The sequence below is a fragment of the Panthera tigris genome, chromosome D4 (genome assembly GCF_018350195.1).
Source record: "Panthera tigris isolate Pti1 chromosome D4, P.tigris_Pti1_mat1.1, whole genome shotgun sequence".
In the NCBI taxonomy this organism is placed as follows: Eukaryota; Metazoa; Chordata; class Mammalia; order Carnivora; family Felidae; genus Panthera; species Panthera tigris.
In genome coordinates this window covers 7,326,834-7,350,589 of record NC_056672.1, presented here as the reverse complement: position 1 = coordinate 7,350,589, position 23,756 = coordinate 7,326,834, and the positions used below count along the sequence as shown (strand labels likewise).

At 44.9% G+C, this 23,756-nt stretch overlaps 1 protein-coding gene across 6 annotated transcripts in view; it reads right to left on the bottom strand.

Moving 5' to 3' along the window:
- GLIS3 (GLIS family zinc finger 3) overlaps nucleotides 1-23,756 on the bottom strand; it is a 544,141-nt gene that overhangs the window by 294,946 nt on the left and 225,439 nt on the right. For all 6 annotated transcript variants that reach the window (XM_042964562.1, XM_042964563.1, XM_042964561.1 and 3 more), the window contains one exon: nucleotides 6,201-6,408. In XM_042964562.1, the coding sequence (XP_042820496.1) occupies nucleotides 6,201-6,408 (208 nt within the window). The remainder of the gene's footprint in view (nucleotides 1-6,200; nucleotides 6,409-23,756) is intronic.

Genomic DNA, 23,756 nt, shown 5'->3' with positions numbered 1-23,756 from the left:
GAGAGTCCATTTTGGCAACAATCTGTCTCCTGTTCTTCTTACCCTTTACGAAACATGCCCCATGGGTCACAGTCTTTACCTGCATCTCAAAATGGCTTGTAATGTAGTCTGGCCACTTGAAAATTCGTTTTGCTTTACTGGGACACCACTGCCTTAAAAAGCGTTGAAAGGAAATGTCCAACCCTTGGACGTAAATTCGTCACGAAGAGGTTAGCTGTATCACTCACTTGATTTCCTGATGCAGACAGGGTATCTACCAGAAAAACCTGGCTCATTCTTATGTACCTGCACTGGCTTTCTATGGAGATTTTTTTCTGCCCCCCTCCCCCCCCCCCCCCCCCGCCAAAAATTAACCAAAACGAAATACTCAACAGAGCATCTCTCTTCCCAGAACGAACCCATTTACTATACTACAGCTGTGGTACAGCAACCTGTTGCAAAGAACTGAGGGAAAGGAGAGAAGCATTTCCATCCCATCTGTTCCTCCAGCTCCTTCTCACTAAATGGGAGCCAGGAACACTGTTTCCTACAAGTATGAGATATCAGTAAGAAAACATCTTGACTCTCAAATGCACAGGATAAGGTGATAGATAACACCGTTATCGATGTGATGTTTCCATCGAGTGAAGTAATGTTTACCAATGACAAACACAGCAGGAATTTACGTCCAGTTGCCCTTGACACAGATTTTTTTTTTTCACCATCCCCATTTTTATATTCGAGCTGAAGTCCTTTTGCAAGCCCCAAAGTGGTTTCTGAACCATCCGTGTTTTTTTTTTTTTTAATTCCCCGCGGACATTTTCAATTATTTCCCCCCGCACACCTGCAGCGTGCAAGGACTCCTTGCAGAAATCAGCTCAAGGCTCCTGGTGATGGGATGTCAAGGGCCTTTTGGTCCCTTCCCCAGAGAGATTCCGGAATTGCTTTCTGACCCAAGCCAAATCAGTAGTCGTGTCATATATGAGGCAAAGACAACTGACTTTGCTTTACACCCTGAGGTCGAGAAGGTTTACAGAACATTCTCAAATGGTCCATTTGCCTGGTCACTGTCATACTGGAGCATTTCAGGTTTTTAAGCAGTGAATATCGGGCAGAAGGTCTTTTACCCACCCGCATATACTTTGCATGTGAGATTACATTATTCAGTTTGAGGGCAGCCTACAGTGAGACATGTTCATTTATTCCACTGTCGAGAGATATTTCTTATTTTTGCCAAATTACACCTAATTATGGCATGATTCAAATCTGATCATAACCCCACGCAGGCACGTCCCTTGGCTCTGTGGACATCTCCGTTTCCTAAGACAGTTACCATATACTTTCCAGAAAGCAAATGCTATATTTTGTTTTCTATGGCAATAATATGAACAGAGAACTCACTCTTCTAGATCAAACACCTAATACGAACAAAACTTCCAACAAATGAGCTTTGCCTAGCCACCAATCTCCCCCATGTGCAATTACCCAGCTCTTTCCAACATTCAAAGTTCTAATCCATGAAACTTCTCCCAAATACACCAGCTCTCAGAAGAGACCTCTTTCCAAAAGAAGTTGTATACTGTCTGTACTGTGCCTTAAACGTAGCCTCTGCTATAGGCATCTGTGGGTGTTATCCTTCTCAGTGAAATCCAAAACCCTTCCACATGAGGGATCATTTTTGTCTCCCTGGTACCCACCAGACTATGAGATATATCATAAGTTTTCAAAAACTGTTGATTAAGAAGGTGAATAATCAGTATGATGATATGTCACCATCATTTATAGCTTACAAGGCATCTTCCCTGCACATAATCACATGTGATACAGCCTGTGAGGTGAGTAAACTGGATATTTAAAATAACTTCTATATTACAGAGAATAAAACTGAGGTTCTGTGCAATTCCCCCCACTGATACCCAACAAACACACACAGAAACTCCTTATGGAAATACAAATGAAGTCGCCTGGGACAGGCAGTCACCTAGCCGGATCACATATATCTCCGTTTTGTCCACATCATACCCCAAATGTGGTCCAGAATACTCTGCCTGGTTCACAGACCTGGTATAACAAGCTTAAGGTCCTACAAGCTAGGATTAGAACCCACATTTTCTGTTCTCCTTCTGCAACAAGGCACTAAATGACCGTGAGAAGAGTCCCAAGGACTCTCTCCTATAGCCCCTGATGCTGGGCCCACCAGGCCCACGGGGAAGAAACTGACAAAGGGCTGTGGATCTATCACCATACAAGACAGTCTCCATTTCCGTATGTTCACCTGCTCCTATGGGTATTATTGCTGGTGACTGGTTAATTTGGAGTTCTATAGGAAAGGAAAGAGACAGAGCTCAAACCAAATAAAACCATTATGAGAAACTCCATCAGTGAAACAGGTTAGGGTGGCTGGTGAGGCAAGAGCTTAGTAACCCTCATGGCACCATAAGGGGTGTGATGGCCAAGCTGGATGGCTTGGTTCAACACCAAGTTCAAAAGAAATACTAACTTACAGATCACATTGACTTCCTCAAACTGATCCTCAAGAGAATGTATGTTATATACGACATGGGAAACACGAGCCCTAGTCTATCTTTAAGTTCTTATCTATGAGCATGGGCAAACGCCCCAGAAGAATTAGCACTCCATCTGAAGGCAGTATGACTTTTTAAAATACTAGAACTTACCGAGAGCCCAGAGTCCATCCTCAATCCCCTTGGCCTCCTCTGAGCTTTGTGGAGATATTCCAACCCAAAAGGAAACCCTAAGAAACTCCACCACCAGTAATCACCTCCAAGTATCTCCGGTTTACTAGCTCTAGTATGACCTAGATCACAGATCTAGAATGACATTATTAGACTGATGGTCGCACTCTGTAACCGACAACAAGCTAAGTGACACGAGGCAAAGCATTTAGACTTTATGGGTCTTGGTTCTACCATCTATAAAACAGAGATAATACTCGCAGATGGTTTATGAATATTCAATCATAAAATGCAGAATCGCAATATATGTGAATGCACTAGGAAAGCTAAACACATACAAAACCCATGCACGTAGTGTCTAATCTCTCCTGTGGCCCAACTTTTACTACACTGGCATGTGGAGCCACTGTGGAGGCTATCCTATCAGCACTTGCCATTTTAGACGAAATACACACAATACAAAAAAACTCTGTATTACAGAGTTTTGGCAATGTCTAAACCAAGAATGGCTGCTGGGTCTTCGAGAAGGTAAGGTATAGTTTGCATTTGTCAGTAACTGGGGCTAGTCAGAAATGGTTGGGAAACTGACAGAGGCAAATACACAGCATCAGGGCACGTTGCGCATCCTGGATTAAACAGAACCCAGCAAAGCTACAGAACAGTGCATTTTCCAAAATGAGCACTCCGGAAGAAAAGTACTCAAATAAGGTCCAAAGAAGAAATACACACGGTAAATCTATGGGGGACTAGTCAATATTATCAATCATTAAGAGAATTCGGATTAAGATCAAGTAACAATTTGCACACCAAACTGGCAAAAGGTACCAAAACAATAAAACCTAGTATTTAATAAGAAATCAGGAACTCTCAGACTACTGGTGAGTTTATCAATGGGTAGACCTTTCCTGCAGTGCAATTTGGGAATACATATCAAAAGCCTCAAAGCTGTACATCTCCTTTAACTCAGACACTTTGCTTCTAAGAATTTATTCTAATAACCAGGGCCCCCAGGTGGCTCAGTCAGTTAAGCATCCAATTTCGGCTCAGGTCATGATCTCCTGGTTCACAGAATCAGGCCCCTGTTTCGGATTCTGTGTGCGTGTCTCTCTCTCTCTCTCTCTGCCCCTCCTCCACTCACACACTGTCTTTCTCTCTCAAAAATAAAATAAACATTACAAATTTTAAAAAAATTATTCTAATAACCAGAGATATGCAACAGAAGACTTACAAAATCGAGCCAATAAAGTATTACTTATAATATTTAAACAAAGGGAACCAACTAAAAGTGCTCAGTAATAAGAGACTGATAAAAATGCTAGTTTTTAAAAAAAAAATAAAATGGAATCTTGGGCGGGAAGAAACCATTATATGATGCTGAAGGTTTTTATTACAAAACAAAGTGTTTCTATTAATTAAAAAAAAAGGTAATTATAACACTATGTAGATAATTATAGATCAATTTGGTGGAAAGAAAAACCTAGGCCTCTGATGATGTGTTTGCACATAACTGGAAGGGTGTGTCTCATAATCCCCCCCATGGTCGCCTGTGGGTGGTAGGGTCCCGGAGAACTATCATTTACTTGTGCTTTTCCATATTTTCCATCACGAATAACAACTACATAGATAATCAGGAGAAAACAATAAATTTTACAGCTTTCTATAGGACAGCCATCGCTCTGTCTGAACAGTTCATTCCCCCTCACCCACTTCCCCCGGGCATGTCTCCAGTGGATAAAACACACAGATGATTCTGTCTCCGTCTTCTCTTTATCTCTAGACAGCAAAATGCCTTCAAGTTGAACGGCTGCCTCCTACCCTTTCTCTCCTCTGATGGAACACACAAAGCAACTTAAGGATCACAAATAAATGCAACCTTCCCAAATTGCTAAAAGTAATTTCCATACTTCACCAAGCCACCCCACCTCCCAACTCCTGTTCCTTTGCTCACCCTGCCAAAGAATTATTTCCATAGAAGGACTCACAGAATACAGAGTCCAAAAACATATGTCAATGCACCTTTAAGATGCTGTCCTTTAAGGATACGAAATTATGCTAAGGAATCAGATATGCCAGAAAACACTGAGATAATGACCCTTCTCTGGCCGACCCATGAAAGGGACTGCATCAGGTGCGTGGCTGAAGCCGCCTGTGCCCTGCCTGCCGTCACTTTCTCCATTAATTATGACTCTCTGCCTTCAAGGCATGTGCTGGACTTGCTACAGACGGGAAGCTGAAGGTTTCCCAATGACACCTATCCCAGAGCACAGTTCATTTTACATGCAATACTCAGCAACTGTGAGGAGTCCCTCCAGGCATAATCATCGATGGGAAAATGACAGCAGCAGTTTCCCATCACAAAAATTCTCAGGTGAAAAACAAGTTTCCATCTCATGGAAAAACTGGCATGAAATAAAGGATCCGGGAACTCTGATTTCTGAGTCTCAAGCAGTGGCTGGGAGGACGGTGCAGACAGGTGAGAGGGAAAAGAGACAGAGGGGAAGGGGGGGGGGGGGAAGGAGAGCAAGGAGGAACGGGCCCCCACGACTGTGAGACACGTCACCAGATTCCGTCCCCCGGGAAGAGGAACAGAGGTCTGAGAGTCCAATTCCTTTCCAAAATCACAGTTACAGCAGGGCCAGGATGAAGAGGCAAAACTCCAGATTGTGTGTCTCAAGGAAGGCTACTTAAGGAAGACGAACCCAATCATTTCAAACACAGAAATGGACTTTAGGCATTGCACGGTATTTTGATTTTAGGTTCCCTATCATATCAACCTTGAGAGATAACAAAGATTTGTCCGCAGGGGTGATTGCCCCTTCGTATTCGATTCTCTCCCACAGAGACTGACACACAGCCCTTACTGGAGCCACATATTCCGGCACCAGAGGAGGCACTGTGGTGAAATGCTGTGTAATTCGTACCTGAAAGCGTGTCTTCCCGAACACATGGTAAAGCCTGGAAATGGTAACTTCTATCTTTACTTCTACCATCTCCCTAAACTTCAGCTGTTGCATTATGCAGACGGTAGGTACTTCATCGATATCTGGGTGGACATGCGGATGCATGGACAGACAAAACAGAGGAGAAAGCAGCCTGGGGACACTGCCGCACATACACCGAGAAATGAGCAGCTCAGAGAGAGAGGTACACGGCACGTCTCGCTTCTCCAGCCATGACAGGACCCAGCCTCCCCAGGAGTTGCAGGATTTACACACAAGGCCTTAGTCACTAAGGCCCCCAAATCTCAAACTGGGCACTAATTTCACTCGCGCTATGAGACAGCAGGTATTAAACCATTCTTCCCAATTAAGATGATATTATGACACATTCTTAGTTTTTATATGCATTCCCCTACAAAGCTCAAATCCAAAGAGTTGCTTGAGTGAGTGAGTGAGTGAGTGAGTGAGTGAGTGTGTGTGCGTGTGTGTGTGTGTGTGTGCGCGCATGTGTTCAGGAAGGGAAGGGAAAACACTTGTGGGGTGTGATTATACCATAAGAAGGGGGAAAAAAAAAGTAACTTGAGACCTGGTATCTGAAGGAGGTATATTCAGGTTGGCAGCATTCATTGCCCTCTGTAAGCTAGGACTGATCTGGTTGCATGCTGTAGAGACCTGGCTTGCTGGAGGTGAACTGGGTCCCAGTCGCTGAACCATCATGGGACTGCTGGTGACCACTAGATTGTTGCAGCTGCCTTTTCCAATGGACTTGCACTGAGGCCCAAAGCCAAGAGCCCCTAAAAACAAATGAATCAGGTTAGCTTTCATGTCCCTTACATCAGAAATCAGTCAATACACACACGTGCACACTTACGTCGGGGCTCCTCTTTCAAGCCAGTCCTCGGATCATCTTTTTGTTCATTTTTAGGATTAGTGATACCAAAAGCATTCTGTAGTTCCAATTAAAAAGCCATCGCTGCAATAAAAACCCTACAATAAAAATCACCATTGATACAAAATGTGCTTACATTTCGCTCCTTCTACATAGAAGTACCCACTTATTGAGAACCATATTCTATCATGTCCTTCCCTAAAGGGTCAAGGTGGTAAGTAGACGGGATTACTTGCATCTAGAAGTTTCTTCTAGAATAGCCCGTGTTTTGGATCACCCAGCAAGGAAAAGTTGACACTCCTGAACAAAACACATTTAACTGGTTTACTTCCTTCCAATTCCGGCCTTCTATGACACCTCTTTTAAGGGAGATAGTCTGGCCATGTCTTTCCAGTTCTGATTTCTCCTCTTCATCCCAATACATTGTCATCGGACATATACCCAATTAAAAAAAGATCAGGATGAAAGAGTAGCAAACGAAACACTCATTCTAAAAACAGGATGGTAACCAAGTCCAACATAGACTTCTCATTTCATTAGTAACAATCTCCAAACGCAGTAAAATTTGGTACGTACCCCAAGGAGAAAGGGAAAAAAAAGAAACCCACAAAAATCTGTGTCATGATGGAAAAGTGAAAAGCATCAAGAGAAAGTCGAACACCGCCATGAGTCACTTATAAAAAAAAAATAATCGTGGTTGGATCATTCTAGACATTCTTTTCACATGGATGTACTGTTTCAAACATTCTTTGCAAACTACCTGGTCAAGTCTCAGTGACTGTACACTCTGTTCCCATTTCAGACAAAAATAAATATGATGTCAGATTTTAACAAATTAGGCTCTAAAATTTTTTTCACCAAGTTCCCCATACTCCTCATTCATCTATCTGGGATCAAAGTAAGTAGAAAATCATCATGGTAACTTTGCTTAGCCCTAAGGGACATAATTTCCTATTTTGTTTTCCAGAAATTAAATCAACAACCAAAAAATGACTTTGTCATCTTTTGTAACAGTCTCTTCTAAGAGCCCACAAAACTAAAGGATAAACAAGAACTCGGAGCAATAACCATACTCTCATCAATGAAACCACATCTCAAAAATGCTGAGAGAGTCACAGTGTTTTTAGCTGGCAGGAGCCTGCTTTTTAGTCCAGCCCTCTGGGAAATCTCAGTGGTAATTCACTTGCCCAAGGCCACACAGGGATTTCATGACAGAGCAGAAATGGATTCCACTCTGGTGTATTTTCATGGCACCTGTAAGCTTAAGTTTAGATACTGGATGCTTAGTTTCCTCCTTGGATACTTGCCAAGACTATTCGCTCCAACAGAAATTTCTCTAATTTTTTTTTTCTCTCTACTCACCCACTGCTGCTTATACCTGATGTATCTTCTCGTGCCTTGAAAGACCTATCACAGATAGTCTCTCTTCTCTCATAAACTCATACAACACTGTGCCCTCAGGTCCCCATCTTGACGCCAAAAGCAGTGGATGTGTTCTCGTGCAATGATCGTAAACTTAGTATTTTTGCAATTTCCAACAAGCTACATGCCATTTGCTTTTCAAACCCTCAATTTTCACCTTGGAAAGTGGCAATGTGATGGTTCGTGGCCTAGCCCGGTGGGTAAGACACTTGAAATGCCTCCCCAGGTTCCATCACCGTAGCCACTGCTACTAAAAGCAACATCAGGTGTCAGGTATTCAGTCAAATTCCATGTCACACATCGTCTGATTCCTTCTCCATAAAAAGGTGCTAATACCTACCTTTAAAACAAAGACATATTACCAGCTGGAACAGCACAACCAGAGAAATCCTACCTGAAGGCAAAGCATACTGATACTTTCTTCATCAAAGCTAAGAGGCCATATATTGTAAGGCACAGTATTCTTTTACATGAGGTAAGAACACACTGCCGGAGAAACTAGTGTCGAGGCTTCAGAGACACTCTGATGTGGAAACACGCATACCTTACAATCAATAAATACGAACACGATCGGGAGCACCTTTCCATTTTCACTGCCTCAACTCAGAGGTCACCTCCTCCCCCCTCCCCTCCCCCACTGCCAGCCGGGCAGATGCGACCAGTGCTTTTCCTCCCCCCATCACCTCTCACAACACATCTGCCTCAGCACCTTTCGGGAACTGTAATGTTTACGTGCCTGTCACCTCCTCCTCTTTTATACCTTATGGCTCTCTAAAGACCTTGGCTGAGGCAGTTCTGCTTCCGCGGCACCTAGCGAGAGGGCCTGGACGACAGTACCCACCGAAGTGTGTCACTGAAGTTAAGAAGGAATGAATGAATGTGGACACAGAGAACAGGTTAGTGGTTCCGGGGGAGGGGTGGTGAAGGGACCTACAGTTCCACTGACAAAATAAGTAAGTCATGGGCATGTCCTGTACAGCGTGGTGACTATGGGTAATGATACTGTTTTGCGTGTCTGAAAGCTGTTAAGGGAGTCAATCTTAAAAGCCCTCATCACAAGAAAGAAAGAGAAGAAAGAAAGAAAGAAAGAAAGAAAGAAAGAAAGAAAGAAAGAAAGAAAGAAAGAAAGAAAGAGGAAGGAAGGAAGGAAGGAAGGAAGGAAGGAAGGAAGGAAGGAAGGAAGGGAAAGGAAGGAAGGAAGGAAGGAAGGGAAAAGAAGGAAGGAAGAAAGAGAAATGAAGGAAGGAAGGAAAGAAGGAAGGAAGGAAGAAAAAGAAAGAAAAGAAAAGAAAAGGAAAGAAAGAAAGAAAGAAAGAAAGAAAGAAAGAAAGAAAGAAAGAAAGAAAAAGAAAAACAAAGGAAGGAAGGAAGGAAGAGAAAGGAAGGAAGGAAGGAAGGAAGGAAGGAAGGAAGGAAGAGGAAAGAAGGAAGGAAGGAAGGAAGGAAGGAAGGAAGGAAGGAAGGAAGGATGGATGTGTGTAAGTACGTGTGGGTGGTAACCGGGCTTCCTGGGGGGATCATTTCACGGTGCGTGTAAATACGGAGTCCCCGTGTGGCACACCTGAAACCAATATAGCGTCACACGGCAGTACACCTCAATGAACAAAAATTTTGATGAATGAATGAAAAATAAAAGACAGTTGCACATGAATATTAAAGAGTCACACATTATTTCCACTGAATCTCTCCTGGTTTTCAAAAGCAAACTCCAACTAAGTCCCCCTTGATGCTTCTCCACAGCACTGCCGACTAGGTCTGAGCCAAAGACGAAGCCGGTGGGAATAATTAGAAACCCGTCCTCCCGGGCAGCAACTGCCTCTGTTACCCTCCGCCCTGGCTTCGCACAGTCAGACCATCTCCTTGCTCTGTAACACAGAGACATTAACCCTCCCTTCCCCAGTGTCGCCTCATTGTTACCACACCACTTCCTCCTCCCAAACCCCCTGGCCACCTTGAATCTCATCTAACCACAGAGGAATGGCAGCGTCTGAAAGCACGAGGGTGAACAGTAAATGTATGGGAAACAGGCCACGATTGTGGCGCAGCCGTGAGAACGTTCTGGAAAATGGTACTGTCCCTCTCACGAGGGGAGGCAGACGATACTTTGACCAAGGTCCACGGTGCTCAATGCAACCATCCAACTCTAATGTTGTTTTCATGGTGCCAGACAGAAGGAGCACCCCCAGACCGCTCAGAAGCACGCTGCGCTCTGGAGGCAGCCTGACTTGGGGTGGCCCGCCTCCACCCCCGGTGGCCATGTGACTCGGGCAATTACTGCAGCGTTTGTAGGCCTTGTCCCTATGTCCTCTCATCTGTAAAATGGGAAGAGCAATAACACTACCTCACAGGATCGCTGTGCATCTAGCACTGATCACACACGTAAAGGACCCCGCACGTTTTCTGGCACGTAGTAGGTAGTCGGGGGACGTCAGGTGTCAGTGTAGTGCCTGCTGCTATTATTATTCATGCCTCACACTGCTTTTTTGTTCCGTTCTCTTTCTTGAAGAAGAAAACACTTTCTTATAATTCCTTGCGCAAAACAAGATAGTAAATGATGCTATTTAATTCTCTACCCACTTCCAATATTCTCTCTGCTTTGAGGCCAGAGCCAACTTTTTAAGAACCAGGTGTCATCGCAGATAGAAGAGAAGTTTGCATTTGGCCAAGTTTGAATGTTCCTTGGCTTGTCACTCCCTGAAAACAAACCACACAACTTTTCTGTCTCCCAGATGTGCCAACTACTTGTGTGCTGGTTTTCGTTTTGAAATACCGCTTATTTTTAGAGACTGCATGATGTTTTTTAAAAACGTGTTTACTGCTCAAGGAAGGATCCGAGGAGATGGCATTCCGAGGACTACATACATTCTAGCCAAAATCACTGCGTGCTGGTGAGGAGTGCAAAAGTACTGCATTTTTGAGTCTCAGAACTGAGAAGTAATCTTCGCAGGGGCATGTTTTTAATTAACGTCTTCGTTAGTTAAAAGGGTTCTCTTGAAGTCCAACAGTGGATGGTGTCACAATTCTCCCTGCTGAGGCTACGCCCCTCAGAATGATTGATGTTTACCCACTGGTTCCTCTAGAAATGACAGAGATATGGAGGGGGGACAGAAACGGCATATATGTGGGAGGGTCTTAGGGAGAGGTACCCAAAGTTTGTGGTTGTTATTATTCCTTTAACTGAACCTTACTGAATGCCTAAGCCAGGGAGCCCCTGGAGACAGATGGACAGGGTCTTGGCCTCCATGAAGCCCTTATTCTGGCTACAGAGATGAATACCAAACCAACTATCCATTACAAAAGTGGCGATCCCTGCTTCTAGGCTGGGTCATATGAAATGGCTTTCTTCACAGGTCAAATATACCCAAATAAAAACAATTTCTATATGGTTCAACCTAACACAAACGCAGGTTGTTACGGAAACAGAAAAATAATACACATCGGGATTTGAGTCCTGTCTCCCCAACGCACTGGCTGTGTGACACTGGGCAAGGGCTCTAATGTCTCTGTGCCTTGATGTCCTATTCCCTAAAATGGGGACAGTGAAAGGATAAGTATCTATTAATATATGCCTTTCCATCTCTAAGGACCAGGATTTCCTTCCCATCCTTTCACTTTAAAACATTTCAGAACTGGGGCGCCTGGGTGGCTCAGTCGGTTAAGTGTCCGACTTCGGCTCAGGTCATGATCTCACGGTCCGTGAGTTCGAGCCCCGCGTCAGGCTCTGTGCTGACCGCTCAGAGCCTGGAGCCTGTTTCAGATTCTGTGTCTCCCTCTCTCTGACCCTCGCCCATTCATGCTCTGTCTCTCTCTGTCTCAAAAATAAATAAACGTTAAAAAAAAAATTAAAACATTTCAGAACTATAGAAAAATTGCAAGAACAGTACAATGAAGTCTATCTGTTTTGTCTATTGATAAACTGTATTTACCGCTTTATCCATCCAGCTCTCTATCTCTACATAAGATTACTGTTATTATTATTAATTTGTTGAACCATTTAAAAATATTCGAGATTTTTGTCCTTCACCCCTAAATACACAAAACCATAGAATAATCATCAAATTCAAGACATTTGGCAAGGACATATTAGTATGAAATATACCACTTATATTCATATATTACCAATTATCCCAATAATACCCTTCAGAGCAGTTGTTTTCCAATCTAGGATCATGCATTTCAAGGAAAGGTTTTGAGACTCATGCTGAGGTAGGTTAGTAAATCACTGCATATCAGGGCACTGAAGGAAGATGAAAAAGCAGAAAAATGGAGGGAAAAAAAAACCAAGTGCAAATTAACAGCACGTAAGCACTACAGTGAGTACGGTTAGCACCCCAGCTCCACCATGGACTGCCTGTGTGACCTTAGACAACCTACTTAACCTCTCTGTGCCTCACTGTCCTGATCTCTAAAACGGGACTAATACGAGTACACACCTCACTGAGTTGTTTTGAGGATTAAAATATCTACGACAGGTCGTATATTTAGGGCTTGGCACTTAATAAATACATTGTAAGTGTTAATTATATTTTATTCAAGGGCTTCCCTCATACCTTTCTGAAATTGTCTTTAATGCCTCTTCTCTCCGGAGTGACAAAGACTACAGGCTGGCACCCCCCTTTCCAAGACCTTCTCAACACGCAGTAGACTTCTCCCCCTGTGGATGGGCCCCGGCTTCAGGGCTCCCTCTTTCGTTCATATTCCGCCCGAAGACTGGAAATAAAAAAAGCTTGCATACTAAGCACACTCCACTTGCCATGTTGTATAGTAACAACTTAGCGCTTGTATGTGTGTAGCGTGTAACTCTGAATACGTCGAGGCACGGGTAAATGGCCAACACCACCAAATGATGAGAATCGGAAGGACATAACTGGCTTTTCTACCCAGGGCAAAGCATCTCAAGCTAGCAAATGTGACAAATGCTCAAAACTGCACGAAACCCTATGGAAGGTAAGGAATACCGGACATGGCGTCCTGCCTCCACGGAGCTTACCATCTGTCGAGACAAGACATACTCGCCTGGGAACAATCAGATAATGAGACTGCACTGTACAGGATTAAGCAGGAAGCTGAATTTCAGAGATGGGAGTTCAGAGGAGGGAGAGATCTCTGTGTTCCAGACAATTCATCGAAGAAGAAGAATTTTAACCACAAAGGCATTTCCCAGAGTTCTTCAGGAAGTCGAAGGGTATTCAATGGTAACAAGTATGGCAAGGTCATGGAGAGATCCATAGTCAGATAGCTTTGGGAAACCCAATGTAACAAAGTTAAACGTATCTTTCTATTACAGAGCCTTTACCCTTAGAGCTTTCAAAAATGCACATGCATATAATAACACTCCCAGCGGAGCAAATAAAAGGAAGGACGAGCACGCGGACGAGAAGGAGATGCCTGAGTGTAGTCACGGAAACAGCAGGAGCAGGCAAGGCGTGGGCTGGGGCGAAAGGAAGAGGAGTCAGGGCTGCCTGTAGGAGGAGGCTCTGTCTGACCAGGAGAACGGGAGGAGACAGACTCAGGACTGCTTTGTCGTCCTGGAGAACTTGCTCTAACAACCTGCAGTAGGTATTCATCAATGGCTCCAAACCCAGCTGCGAATCAGTGTTTCCAGATTCACAGGCTCCCCCTGTGAATTACTGCAGACTCACGGGTTCCCCCTCCCACCAACGAGGCCAGAAGCGACTGGTGCAACGGGCCAGCCGGCAGCCACCTGGACCCTGTGCCGTGGTGGTGGTGCGCCCGCTGAAAGCCAGCCCTGCCCAAGAATAATCGGGAGGCCTCGGGGACAAAGCTGGAGGCGCACGTGAACCAGAAGCCACCCGCAGGCTGGTCAAGGACAGAAATAAGGAGGTGCCGCTCATGGAAGCAAGAATAAGGTGGAGGGTTTCATAATCGGTTGACAAAGACCCAGGAGATGGAATTTAAAAAGGAGGGGGGAATCACATAAAGACTAGTTTGGGGGAACTCCACTGCAAAGTGAGGTACTTCCTCCCAGCCAGTAAACGGGCCGAACCTGAATCCAGAGTAATGAAGATTCCCACGAGGGCGTGCACTTCTCCCACTACTTTGCCCTCGGGAGCGCAGCTGGTATCTACCAAGTTTACCCCACAAAGAATACAACTTTCACACCAACACTCTTTGTCAGCATTCTGGAATGTTGGCCCCCTAGTACAGAATCACCAGCATTACTCATTGCATTTGATCCCTGCATTAAACGGGATCGTACTTATACCCCGAGAGATTAAAAAATATCGTATTCCTTTCTGTACCACTCAGGGGCCCAGATTCCTAGACATGAAGCCTCAGTCTTGCTCCCCACCACCAGGCACTGCTGCTAAGACGTTATTAATACACAGCTCTGAACCACCTCACAAAGATGTAAAGATACATTAAACAACATTCCCGAAGTGTATATGCTGAAGTCCCATCAGTCAGCTATTGTACATCAATTATCAACCAATTAGTACAGAGTGCTTATGCTGACCCTTCTGTTCTCCCTTGTAATGATTTGCCAAGTTAACTGAGAGCTGCTATGCTCCGTAGAGACTCTGACTTTAGCAAGAGTGTTAAATAAAGTTCACCAACAATTAGCCTAGAAAACCAAAGAGGAAATGTAAGCACATTTTACTGCTTTTCCCTCGACAAATTTTCTAACAATCCCATGGGAAGAAAGGAGATATATTTGTTAAATAAGCAAATGATTACTCTGAAATATGGTAATACCAGTGCAGGCATGTTTAGGAATGTACTGCTCGGTGATCGGGTATTTATTTCCCGTGTCCCTGCACCGTGCTAGTGTGTATACGCCAGGGAGGGCGGGTCCACAGATGGCTCTTGCTTACAATCTAATGTAATGGGCTTAAACCATGGGAGTAATCTTTAAAAATAAAGGAGTTCAAGATGAAATAATTACACTGGCTCTATGAGGAGAGGGCTTCCATAAATAGTAAGAAAGGCTGGGAGCAAAGAGGGGAGGGCGCAGACTCTAATGGGAGAAAACTGCCTCTGTCCCGCCTCGAGCAGGTCACATTTATTAACCGCCACCTGTGGGCTTGGGGCCTTGCCGTACGAATGGAGCCCTAGTGTTGGGTTAGCCCTCAAAGAGCATCTGACCAGCTGGAGAGAACTGTAACCAATGCATGAAACGATCAGGAAACACCCAATCTTAAACTCAGTTGCCATCATGCTGAGCGCATCAAGTGTCCAAACAAGAAAAACATCTGCAAAAACTGGAGGGGGCTTGGTGGAAGGGGTAAGGCTGGGTCTCAGCCTCTTGATGCTGGAGGGGAGAGGGCAGCACAAAGAGTGGGCGGGCCACAGCGAGGAGGGAAAGTGGTGTGGAGGCAGCACGGTGAAGCAGAAAAGAATGGGAATACTGGGGCCAGCCGTGTGACCTTGGGCAAGTTCCTTAAACTCTCTGTGCCTCTGTTTCCTAATCGGGAAAGTGGGGGTGGTAAGTGTACCTATCTTCACGAGGCTGTTTGGAGAACTAATAAGTCAATGGGCGTAAAACACTTAGAATAGTGCCCAGCGCACAGAAAGTACTCTATACGCCACAGGGATTCACATTCTGATTAAAGATTTTCAGATTATATGGGACCTCCTAGGCCAGCCCCCTGTCCCCCTTGAGAAAGCTATAGTGTTTGGGCACACCTGTGATGTGCTGAGGAACTACGAAGGGGACAGTCTAACTATTTATAGCACATATGGAAACAGAGCAAAGACTGAAGACAGGAAGCCAAGCTAGGACACTGTGGCTACGATCTCAGGATGCAGTGATGAGGCTTGGGACAAGTCGGGCAGAAGCAAACACAGAGTAACCTCAAATGACCTTAGAAAGAAAGCAGAAAAGAAGGTTCTTGAAAGGCCTATAAGAAGTACTAGATTACAAAGTCTTCTCCAAAAATCAAGGTCATGTTTTCCCTGAGCTGCCATACGCACCCCCCTCCCCAACAGCCCCAAGTCAACCGGAAGCAAAGATGGAAAGAGAAATGGAAAGCAGCCCACTGGTGAGACCCCTCCCCGTATGGACCAGTGACTGGGGACCGTCTGTCAGAGAGCAGGTGCCCCACATGTATTTGTTGGGCGAATGAATACAGAAAAAAAACCTTTAGGGCAACCCATAAGGCAGGGCGAGTTCAAACCACAAATGTAGTTGAGAAGTTCCCACTTAAATGTATCATAAATGGAAGAAAGACAATAATCCTTGGTGAACACAACTGTTGGAGACACTGGTCTCCAAAGTACTGAACAGCTGGGAACATTACTAGTTTGCCTCCCTTTCTCCACACTCCCTACACACACACACACACACACACACACACACACACACACACACACTCAACATGAAAGGAGCGTAGTCTAAATCACTCAATACAAATCAATAGAATTTTTTTTTTCAGCATCTAAGAGCTGGTTCAGAGGCAAAATCCCATTCAATCCTTCGTATTAGAGATAGCTTCTTAGTTCTAAAAGGCAAGGCTAACACAGTCATCATTAAGAGCTGCTAGGCTCTCTCTGTTTTCCCTCAAACCATAATTCCTCAGAACTGTCCGAAGAGACACATACTCTACCATAAATATTTTCAGTTACATATGCTACATGGGCTGGCAAGTCCAGATGGGATGCCCAGAAGCATCAGACCCAGAGAAGAGGCAATGATTATGGAGATTACACTTTCCTACATTAAAAATTCAGTCACCCATCTTCTAAGAACCAGACAGCACCCAGCTTCCTACACCCAGAAGTCCCCAGGGCTGAGAGACTGCCTCTAGGCCATAGCCTCTGGACACTGTGCTCCAAAAAAGCCCATGAGCAGTCCAGGTATATGGCAAGAAGATGTGCTGAGCTATGATTTATCACTTGTGTTCCTTTGTCCCAGAGGGGTTATTGTAACAGAGCTAAAAGTAGATGCTGTTTGATTCCATCCTCTCTCCTAGTCCTGTGTAGAACCGTAACCCCACTGAGATACCCAGGTGCTCTGAGGAGGAAGCCAGGAGAAGGGGAGAGTGCCCAAAGTCAAGGAAGGCAGTGGGGGCGGGGCTCATGGCTGCATGACAAACCTACAAAGACCAGACTCTGCATCTGGGACTCCGGCCCCTACAGTTGCTTGTGGCCGAGCAATGCACAGACCAACACACTTCTAGAGACCCTATGGGCCTGGTCAGTGGGCACCTCAGCAAGAATCTGTGGACCACGAACCAGGAAAGCTCTTGGAATGTTCTGCTCTGTACAAAGATCCTGGGATCTTGCTTCACCCCAGCAAGATAGTAGGCATCCCCAGGCAACGATGACTGACTAAAGTTCCTACTCACCAACAAGATGGGGTTTTTGAGTCTGATTTGTTTTGACTTAAAGGAGATAGTTCAAAAAACCATTTCTTGTACATGCATTGGTGAAATAAATTATGAAGGTATCTCTAAAATATTTTCAGTAAGGATGACTGTTCAGACACTAATCTTAGCAAGACCATTCTAACTCTAAATTATCAAAATACAGTCCATATAATTTGCTTCCAAATAAACTTACCCCATCTAAGTACATAAAGTCACGTGGCACTTAGAGATAGGCAGGTTTCAGAGTCACAGAACTTTGAGAAATCAAATTAGGTTTTAAGGCTGAGGAAGTAGTGAAAAAATAAATCACCTCTGCCAAATTTCACGGGGTATCCCTTCCCTTTCTTCTTCTAGCTGTTAAATACTAGTCAGCCAAATCTACTCTCCTAGGTATTCATCTTGAAATGATGGATATATCCAGAAAAAAAATAATAAAAGGAATTCATATCTTTTCTTTGGTCTTCTTCCATCCAGCACACCAAGCTCTCTGTGGTGAACCACCTCAAGGTTCAGAAGAGATTCTGCTCCCCGTTCAGAACTCTAGGACCAAGGAAATGGACAACTTCTTCCCTCCTTGTTTCAACACAGTGGGAGCCTTTGTTTGCAAAGACTTTCCCACTACCTTCTTTCAAAAATGTGTCAGTCAGAGCGATCTGGGGGAGGGTGCAAAAACATGGCGGCTGGGATGGTTGCTGTTACACCTCAGGTGAGGCGTCAGAGGGACGAAGATTGAGAAATCTTGCATGAATACCGGCTGTTCTGTCATGGGACACCAGCGGCGCGGGGAATGGTGGTAACACCTCCGTCCAGAGGAGGAAAGAACAGAGTCAGAAAGAAATTTGTAAAGAAGACATATAATTCAGCTCGACTGATTTGTTTTTTGACACGTAGCCTTGAAAAGAACAATTCTACCTCAGATTCTTGGCAACTGCACACTGATTTTTTGATAAGTTTTAACATGCATTTCACTAAATGCGTGAAGGGAGAGTGAGGGAGAGAAAGGCCAGGTATCCAAAGACAGGGAGGCTTGTCAGATTTCTCTTTTCTGTGTCATTTTTGTGTAGTCGGTCAAATGAAAATTCAAAACCATATAATTAGATGGTTGTTTATACATGATTAAGCATGAGCTCACTGGACTTTACATGCCAAAAAGTCAGAGATGTGGTTAAGGGCAAGAAGGAACTATTAATAAAAGGAAATAAAGCTGTAATACATTTTTCACTTATGAATAAAAATAATTCAAAGGTCTCTAGATGGAAAAAGAAAGAAAAAAATCAACCATGAGTAGGGGCAAGAAACCAGATAATTTTGTAAATGGCTAGAATTCATGTGATGTAAAACATAAGCTGCTGGTAGGAAAAAGCTTTTCCTCCTCTATGAGTCTAATCCGATTTTTGTTTCTTGTAAACATAACTCACAATGAGAACATAACAAAACTTACCTGTATTATATTTCTTTAGAATTGTTCTGGGAAATAGTTAAGCAAGGAGATGTCATGTGCTCAAAAGAGTTACTTGGTTCTCTTCATGACCGTCCCCACCAGTAATTCTCCCCAGAGAAACCAAAAGCTGTCTGCTTCCTTCAAAAAGGCAAGCGTCCTTCCATTTATCACAGATGCAGAATTTTTCTTCCCCAAAAGAAGTGACCCCAACAAGAGCAGGGTTTAGCTGCCCATAAACTTCACACGTGGAAAGAGATCCCCCAGAGAATCTGTGATCTCAGCTTGGGGCTCTCAAAGGTGGTGAATCACCTGCTCCCAGAGATCAAACACCAAGCTCTGGATGAGGTCAGTGGGCAAGTCTTTTAGAAGACACAGGAATGGAGTGATCCAGGATCAGCCGACTTCTTCCCCCTTAGGTAAGGTGTTTGAGCCATTACTATCACCCTCTCCCTGCAGTGAAAATACACCAATACATCATCCCCGGAGGCCACCTAGGCAAATGCAAAACCCTGACATGGTTTGACAGTGGGTCCTATTGCTGCCCTACAACCACACCAACTCTTTGGGTTGACAATGACTGGTACCTTCACACACGAATGCTGTGACATACACAAGAGCCGACCGATCAGAACGAGCAAAGCCCATAGGAAACCCAACGTACTGTCCTTAAGACTGAGACTGAAACGAATCTACTAACATTCAAAAAGCCCACAATGCCTAAGAAGCATTGACTTTTACAGCCTCTGAGAGCAAGGTCTCCAAGTCACTTCAGTTCCCAATCTGTCAGAGGGAACTTCCATCTCTCTCTCTCTCCCCCCGCTTCTCCTCCTCTGCACCGCCCCCACCTCACACACATAATATGAACATCAACCAGCTCTGACTCCCAGACCTATCTTCAATCCTGTACGTACATACCTGCCCGTTGAAATCTGAATGGAATACACTTCATTTAAAGCTATGTGGCAAACTACACAACATAGGAACTCCTTAAAAGTTTGTTTTCAAGAAACTAAGATGATCACAGAATATATACCTAAAAAGGCCCAGACACTTGAGACAACAGCACAATACTCACAACTAATTTGGCCATGTTAACCTATAGAGCCTTATGTATTACCTATGCGTCTTACTTATGAAATATGGACTCTGCTCTAAGGATACTTTTTAATTATTGACCTAATTTGGTCAAATAAAGTTCTTAACAATATTCACTTCGATGAGCCAGAAATTCATGGCTTTTTGTCTATAACATTGAAGGAAGGGGGAAAATCTTGCTAAAGTAATATACGCTGATGATTTGAAATAGTTTAATATCTACCATAGTTCCAGATAAGAAATGTGACGATTTATTTCTAAACAATGTGTGGCATGTAACTCAAAACCGCTTTTCATCAATAATTAATATTAATAATTAACAAGTATAAACAACAAAAATACCTCTTGGAAATGTTTCAACCCGGCCCTTTCCTCATTCCACAGCCTGCCTACTGCCCCCCTTTACCCTCTACGTGGGGTTAATGACTAAACTTCCCTCCTCTCTGACATGCAACACTACCCAGCAGCAATCTTCCCAAGAATGTGTGCACAAATGCACAAGACCGAAAAGAATAAAAGTCTTATCAAAGTCACCTGAATCTGGCAAACACATTTCTAAATTAGCATCTGCGGTTACAATCCACCCAATAGCGAATTAGGTTTTCCTCCAGGACAGAAATCCACCCCAAACATCTACGCTCCTGCTTACAGATGGAATGTTTTACGCCTTTAATCCAGGGATTAGCCTAGTAATAAAAATTAAACACTCCTCTAGATAAACATAGCGGAAGGAGACCATAATGCAAAAAAACTGCCCATTTAAAAAGAGGCCAGAGCCACCGTACCAGGAATTTACTTGGCAGTCATTCTGAAGAGCAGTCAGTTGGACTGTTTAAAACGACATGGTAGTCCTTTCTACATCTTGATGGTTTTGCAGAAAAGCGTCTTCAGAGTCAAACACATCTCTTATACCAAAGGTGTTTTCACCATCTGCCTCTTCAACCTTTCCGGCCACCTGCCCTAGCACTTGGCATTTAAATTTGTCAGTCCCCTGAAATTCCTCTCCTCCGGCTACTCCTTCCCTCGCCGAACTAAACACTAGCCAGGTCGTATCCTGAGTCCCTGAAGTTCAGCGTCACGCCGTGTTGTAATTTCTCACAGCACGTACAGATTCGACCAGCCCTGACCCCCTTCCTGCACATACCTCCAGCCTCCAGCCTCCGATCCAGACGTGACCATTATTCCTCCTGGAAAGTGGTCGGAACCCCCAGCAAATCACCTCCTGCTTAAGCTAAGTTGTTCATGTTCCCAGGCTGTTTGGTCACTGACATTCGGAAGGGCTGGAAGCAAGAGGCCCTCCCCACTAGGGAGTTCCCAGACCACAGGCAGCGTCTGTCTGTGTAAAGGTGCAGGGATAAAGGTGTTTACATCTTTTTCTTGGCTGGGGACCTCAGACAGCTGTGCAGTGTATTTCACATACATTTCCAGGGCAACCTGCTCTCTGGCTTCACAATGTCCTGGCAGGCACACTCAGGGACAGCTAGGACCTTTAGCAAAGGCTGGTGTGCCCAGAGAAAAGCATCTGACACATGCAGCCTAAGAAAGTATGTCTCAGGGCGCCTGGGTGGCTCAGTCAGTTAAGTGTCCAACTTCAGCTCAGGTCATGATCTCACAGTCTGTGAGTTCGAGCCCTGCGTCAGGCTCTTTGCTGACAGCTCAGAGCCTGGAGCCTGCTTGGGATTCTGTGTCTCCCTCTCATTCTGCCCCTCCCCAACCCCCCCAACCTCTCTCTCAAAAATAAACATTAAAAAAAATTTTTTTTAAAGTAAAAAAAAAAAAGAAACAATGTCTCCCTTCAAGTGGAAACGCTGATGAAGTCAGCCAACCCTGCCGCACAAACAATACTGGGCAGGTCATTAACTTGCGTGTTTCAGACGGCGGCGATGAGCTCACCCACCTTTCTGGAAGTGCTATTTTAGCTGCTGAGTTTATACAAATAAAACCCGTAATTTTCTAATGGCTAAACTAGGAATGTGTTCGAAAATAGCTAACTCGCAGAGAACCCTGCAAAAGCCACACAGGGACCTCACGAAGGTGAGCCTGCGCAGTCTGTTGTTCAAGTTCGCATACATCTTCATAATTGCCACATATGTATTACCTTGACAGTAAGCAACCACAAAGGCGACCCGGGGATTTTTTTTTTTTTTTTTAAAGTTAGGCGGTTACTGCTGCATTGTGTTTTCTCCCTCTCTTTTTTTCCTTTTGCAAGAGAAAAAGTAAGTTAGTCGTTAACTACACAAAGGAGTTAACATTTAACTTGAACACTGTGAGTGCTTTAGCTCTCGACCCCCCCCCCCCCTTTCTTATTAGAGTGAAAATAGGTTCAGGAAGTCTCTTACTAATTGTCACAGATACTGGATGAGATCTGACTACATCATTTTGCTGGCTGCACTCACAGGAGGCCCCGGGGGTCGTTCATCCACAGGCCCCTCCAGGCTGCCCAGAATCCCTGCCCGCCCCCTCCCACCCCACACTCCCATCCGTGACGGCGCTCTATCGCCCCTGTAAATCCTCAGGTAATGTTATTTTTGCGTCTTCCGTGCTACTGATCACTTCTGCCTTATGTATCAGGTCTGTCGCTCCCCCTACACTGGCGGGTCTATGAGGACAGAGAACATCCCACCCCTCAGCCCCAGAGTGCCAGGCCTCAGTGCCAGGCACAGGGCACATGCTCAGGAAATGTCCAGGGACAGGGAGTGCCCAGACCACGCCCACGCAGTGGGGACCGTTTCAGCAGGGGCCTCTCTCCACAGGTGGGTGGGGGAAAGGTGCCTACGAGAGTGGTGTTTTATTACTTAAAATAGGGCGGGTGCTGGGAGGCCCAGACATGGGGTGGCAGAGGGGATGTCTCTTTTCTGAAGCCCCTGCATTCCTAAGCTGTTCCCTCTCTCACTCCCCAACCGACAGGGGACACCCTCACTGCACACACAGCCCGCCCTACGGAGGCAGCGACCGTCTGACCAACCTGTCACCTTTTCCGTGAAGCCCCCTACGTAAAACAGGAGGCTCACACACTTGTCGCCCCTCTCCCCGTCCTTAGCCATCCAGAAGCACCTCGATGGAGGTGCACAGGCTACCTGGATACCCACGTGGTGATCAGATTTCCTCACCAAGAACTGATGACACTCTTCCTGCGGCTGCTGCCATTACTACTAATTGCTAATAATAATACACCGATGCATTAAAAGCACACGAAAGCTAACGTTAATGGAAAGCCTACGCGGTACTCGGTAGCAGGGAAGGATGTCTGGCCCTAGGCCTGGATGAACCCATTCGCCTCGCAGAACAACGCTCAAGACTACCATCCCATGTCACAGAGGAGGCAAACTGGGAGTTCAGAAAACACAGTGACTTGAGAAAAGTGAGGGTTCAAAGCCGGTCAGTCCCACTCCAGAAACACGCAAGGACGTCTAAGGGCTCACACGTTCTTCCCCATCACCCTTCACACAACTGGACAAGTCCTACTAAGTGGGGAGGACAGGGGACAGACGGTCACTGATCCTTCTCCCAACGCTACCACACTCACCCAAACACCTTCGTTTCCACACGTGAGCAAGAGTCAGGAACGACACCTTCAACCGTTCCATGCAGGTGCCACAAAGAGTGTCATGTGTGCAAGCACAAGCAAGTGACATTCTTCTAACCTCCACGGTAGCGGCTAAATGTCTATCATATAACCCTCCTCACTTTCAGGAATTTTCGGGAGATGACGTCAACTTCGTGTGTTTGCTCGTTCATCCGGCGGGTAAACCGTACTAGGTAAGAGCAGGTAACATGCAGATCACAAGAATTACAGCGCACATGGAGGTCTGATAACATGAGGTAAGATCACAAAGCTGTCGGGACACTGAGGGGGAGAAGATGATGATAATGACGGTGGGTGGCATTTAGGAACACAGTGTGAAAACACTCGTCGGCATAAATCTTACTACAGGAGGGACTCACTCATTCTCTGTCCCTTTAACA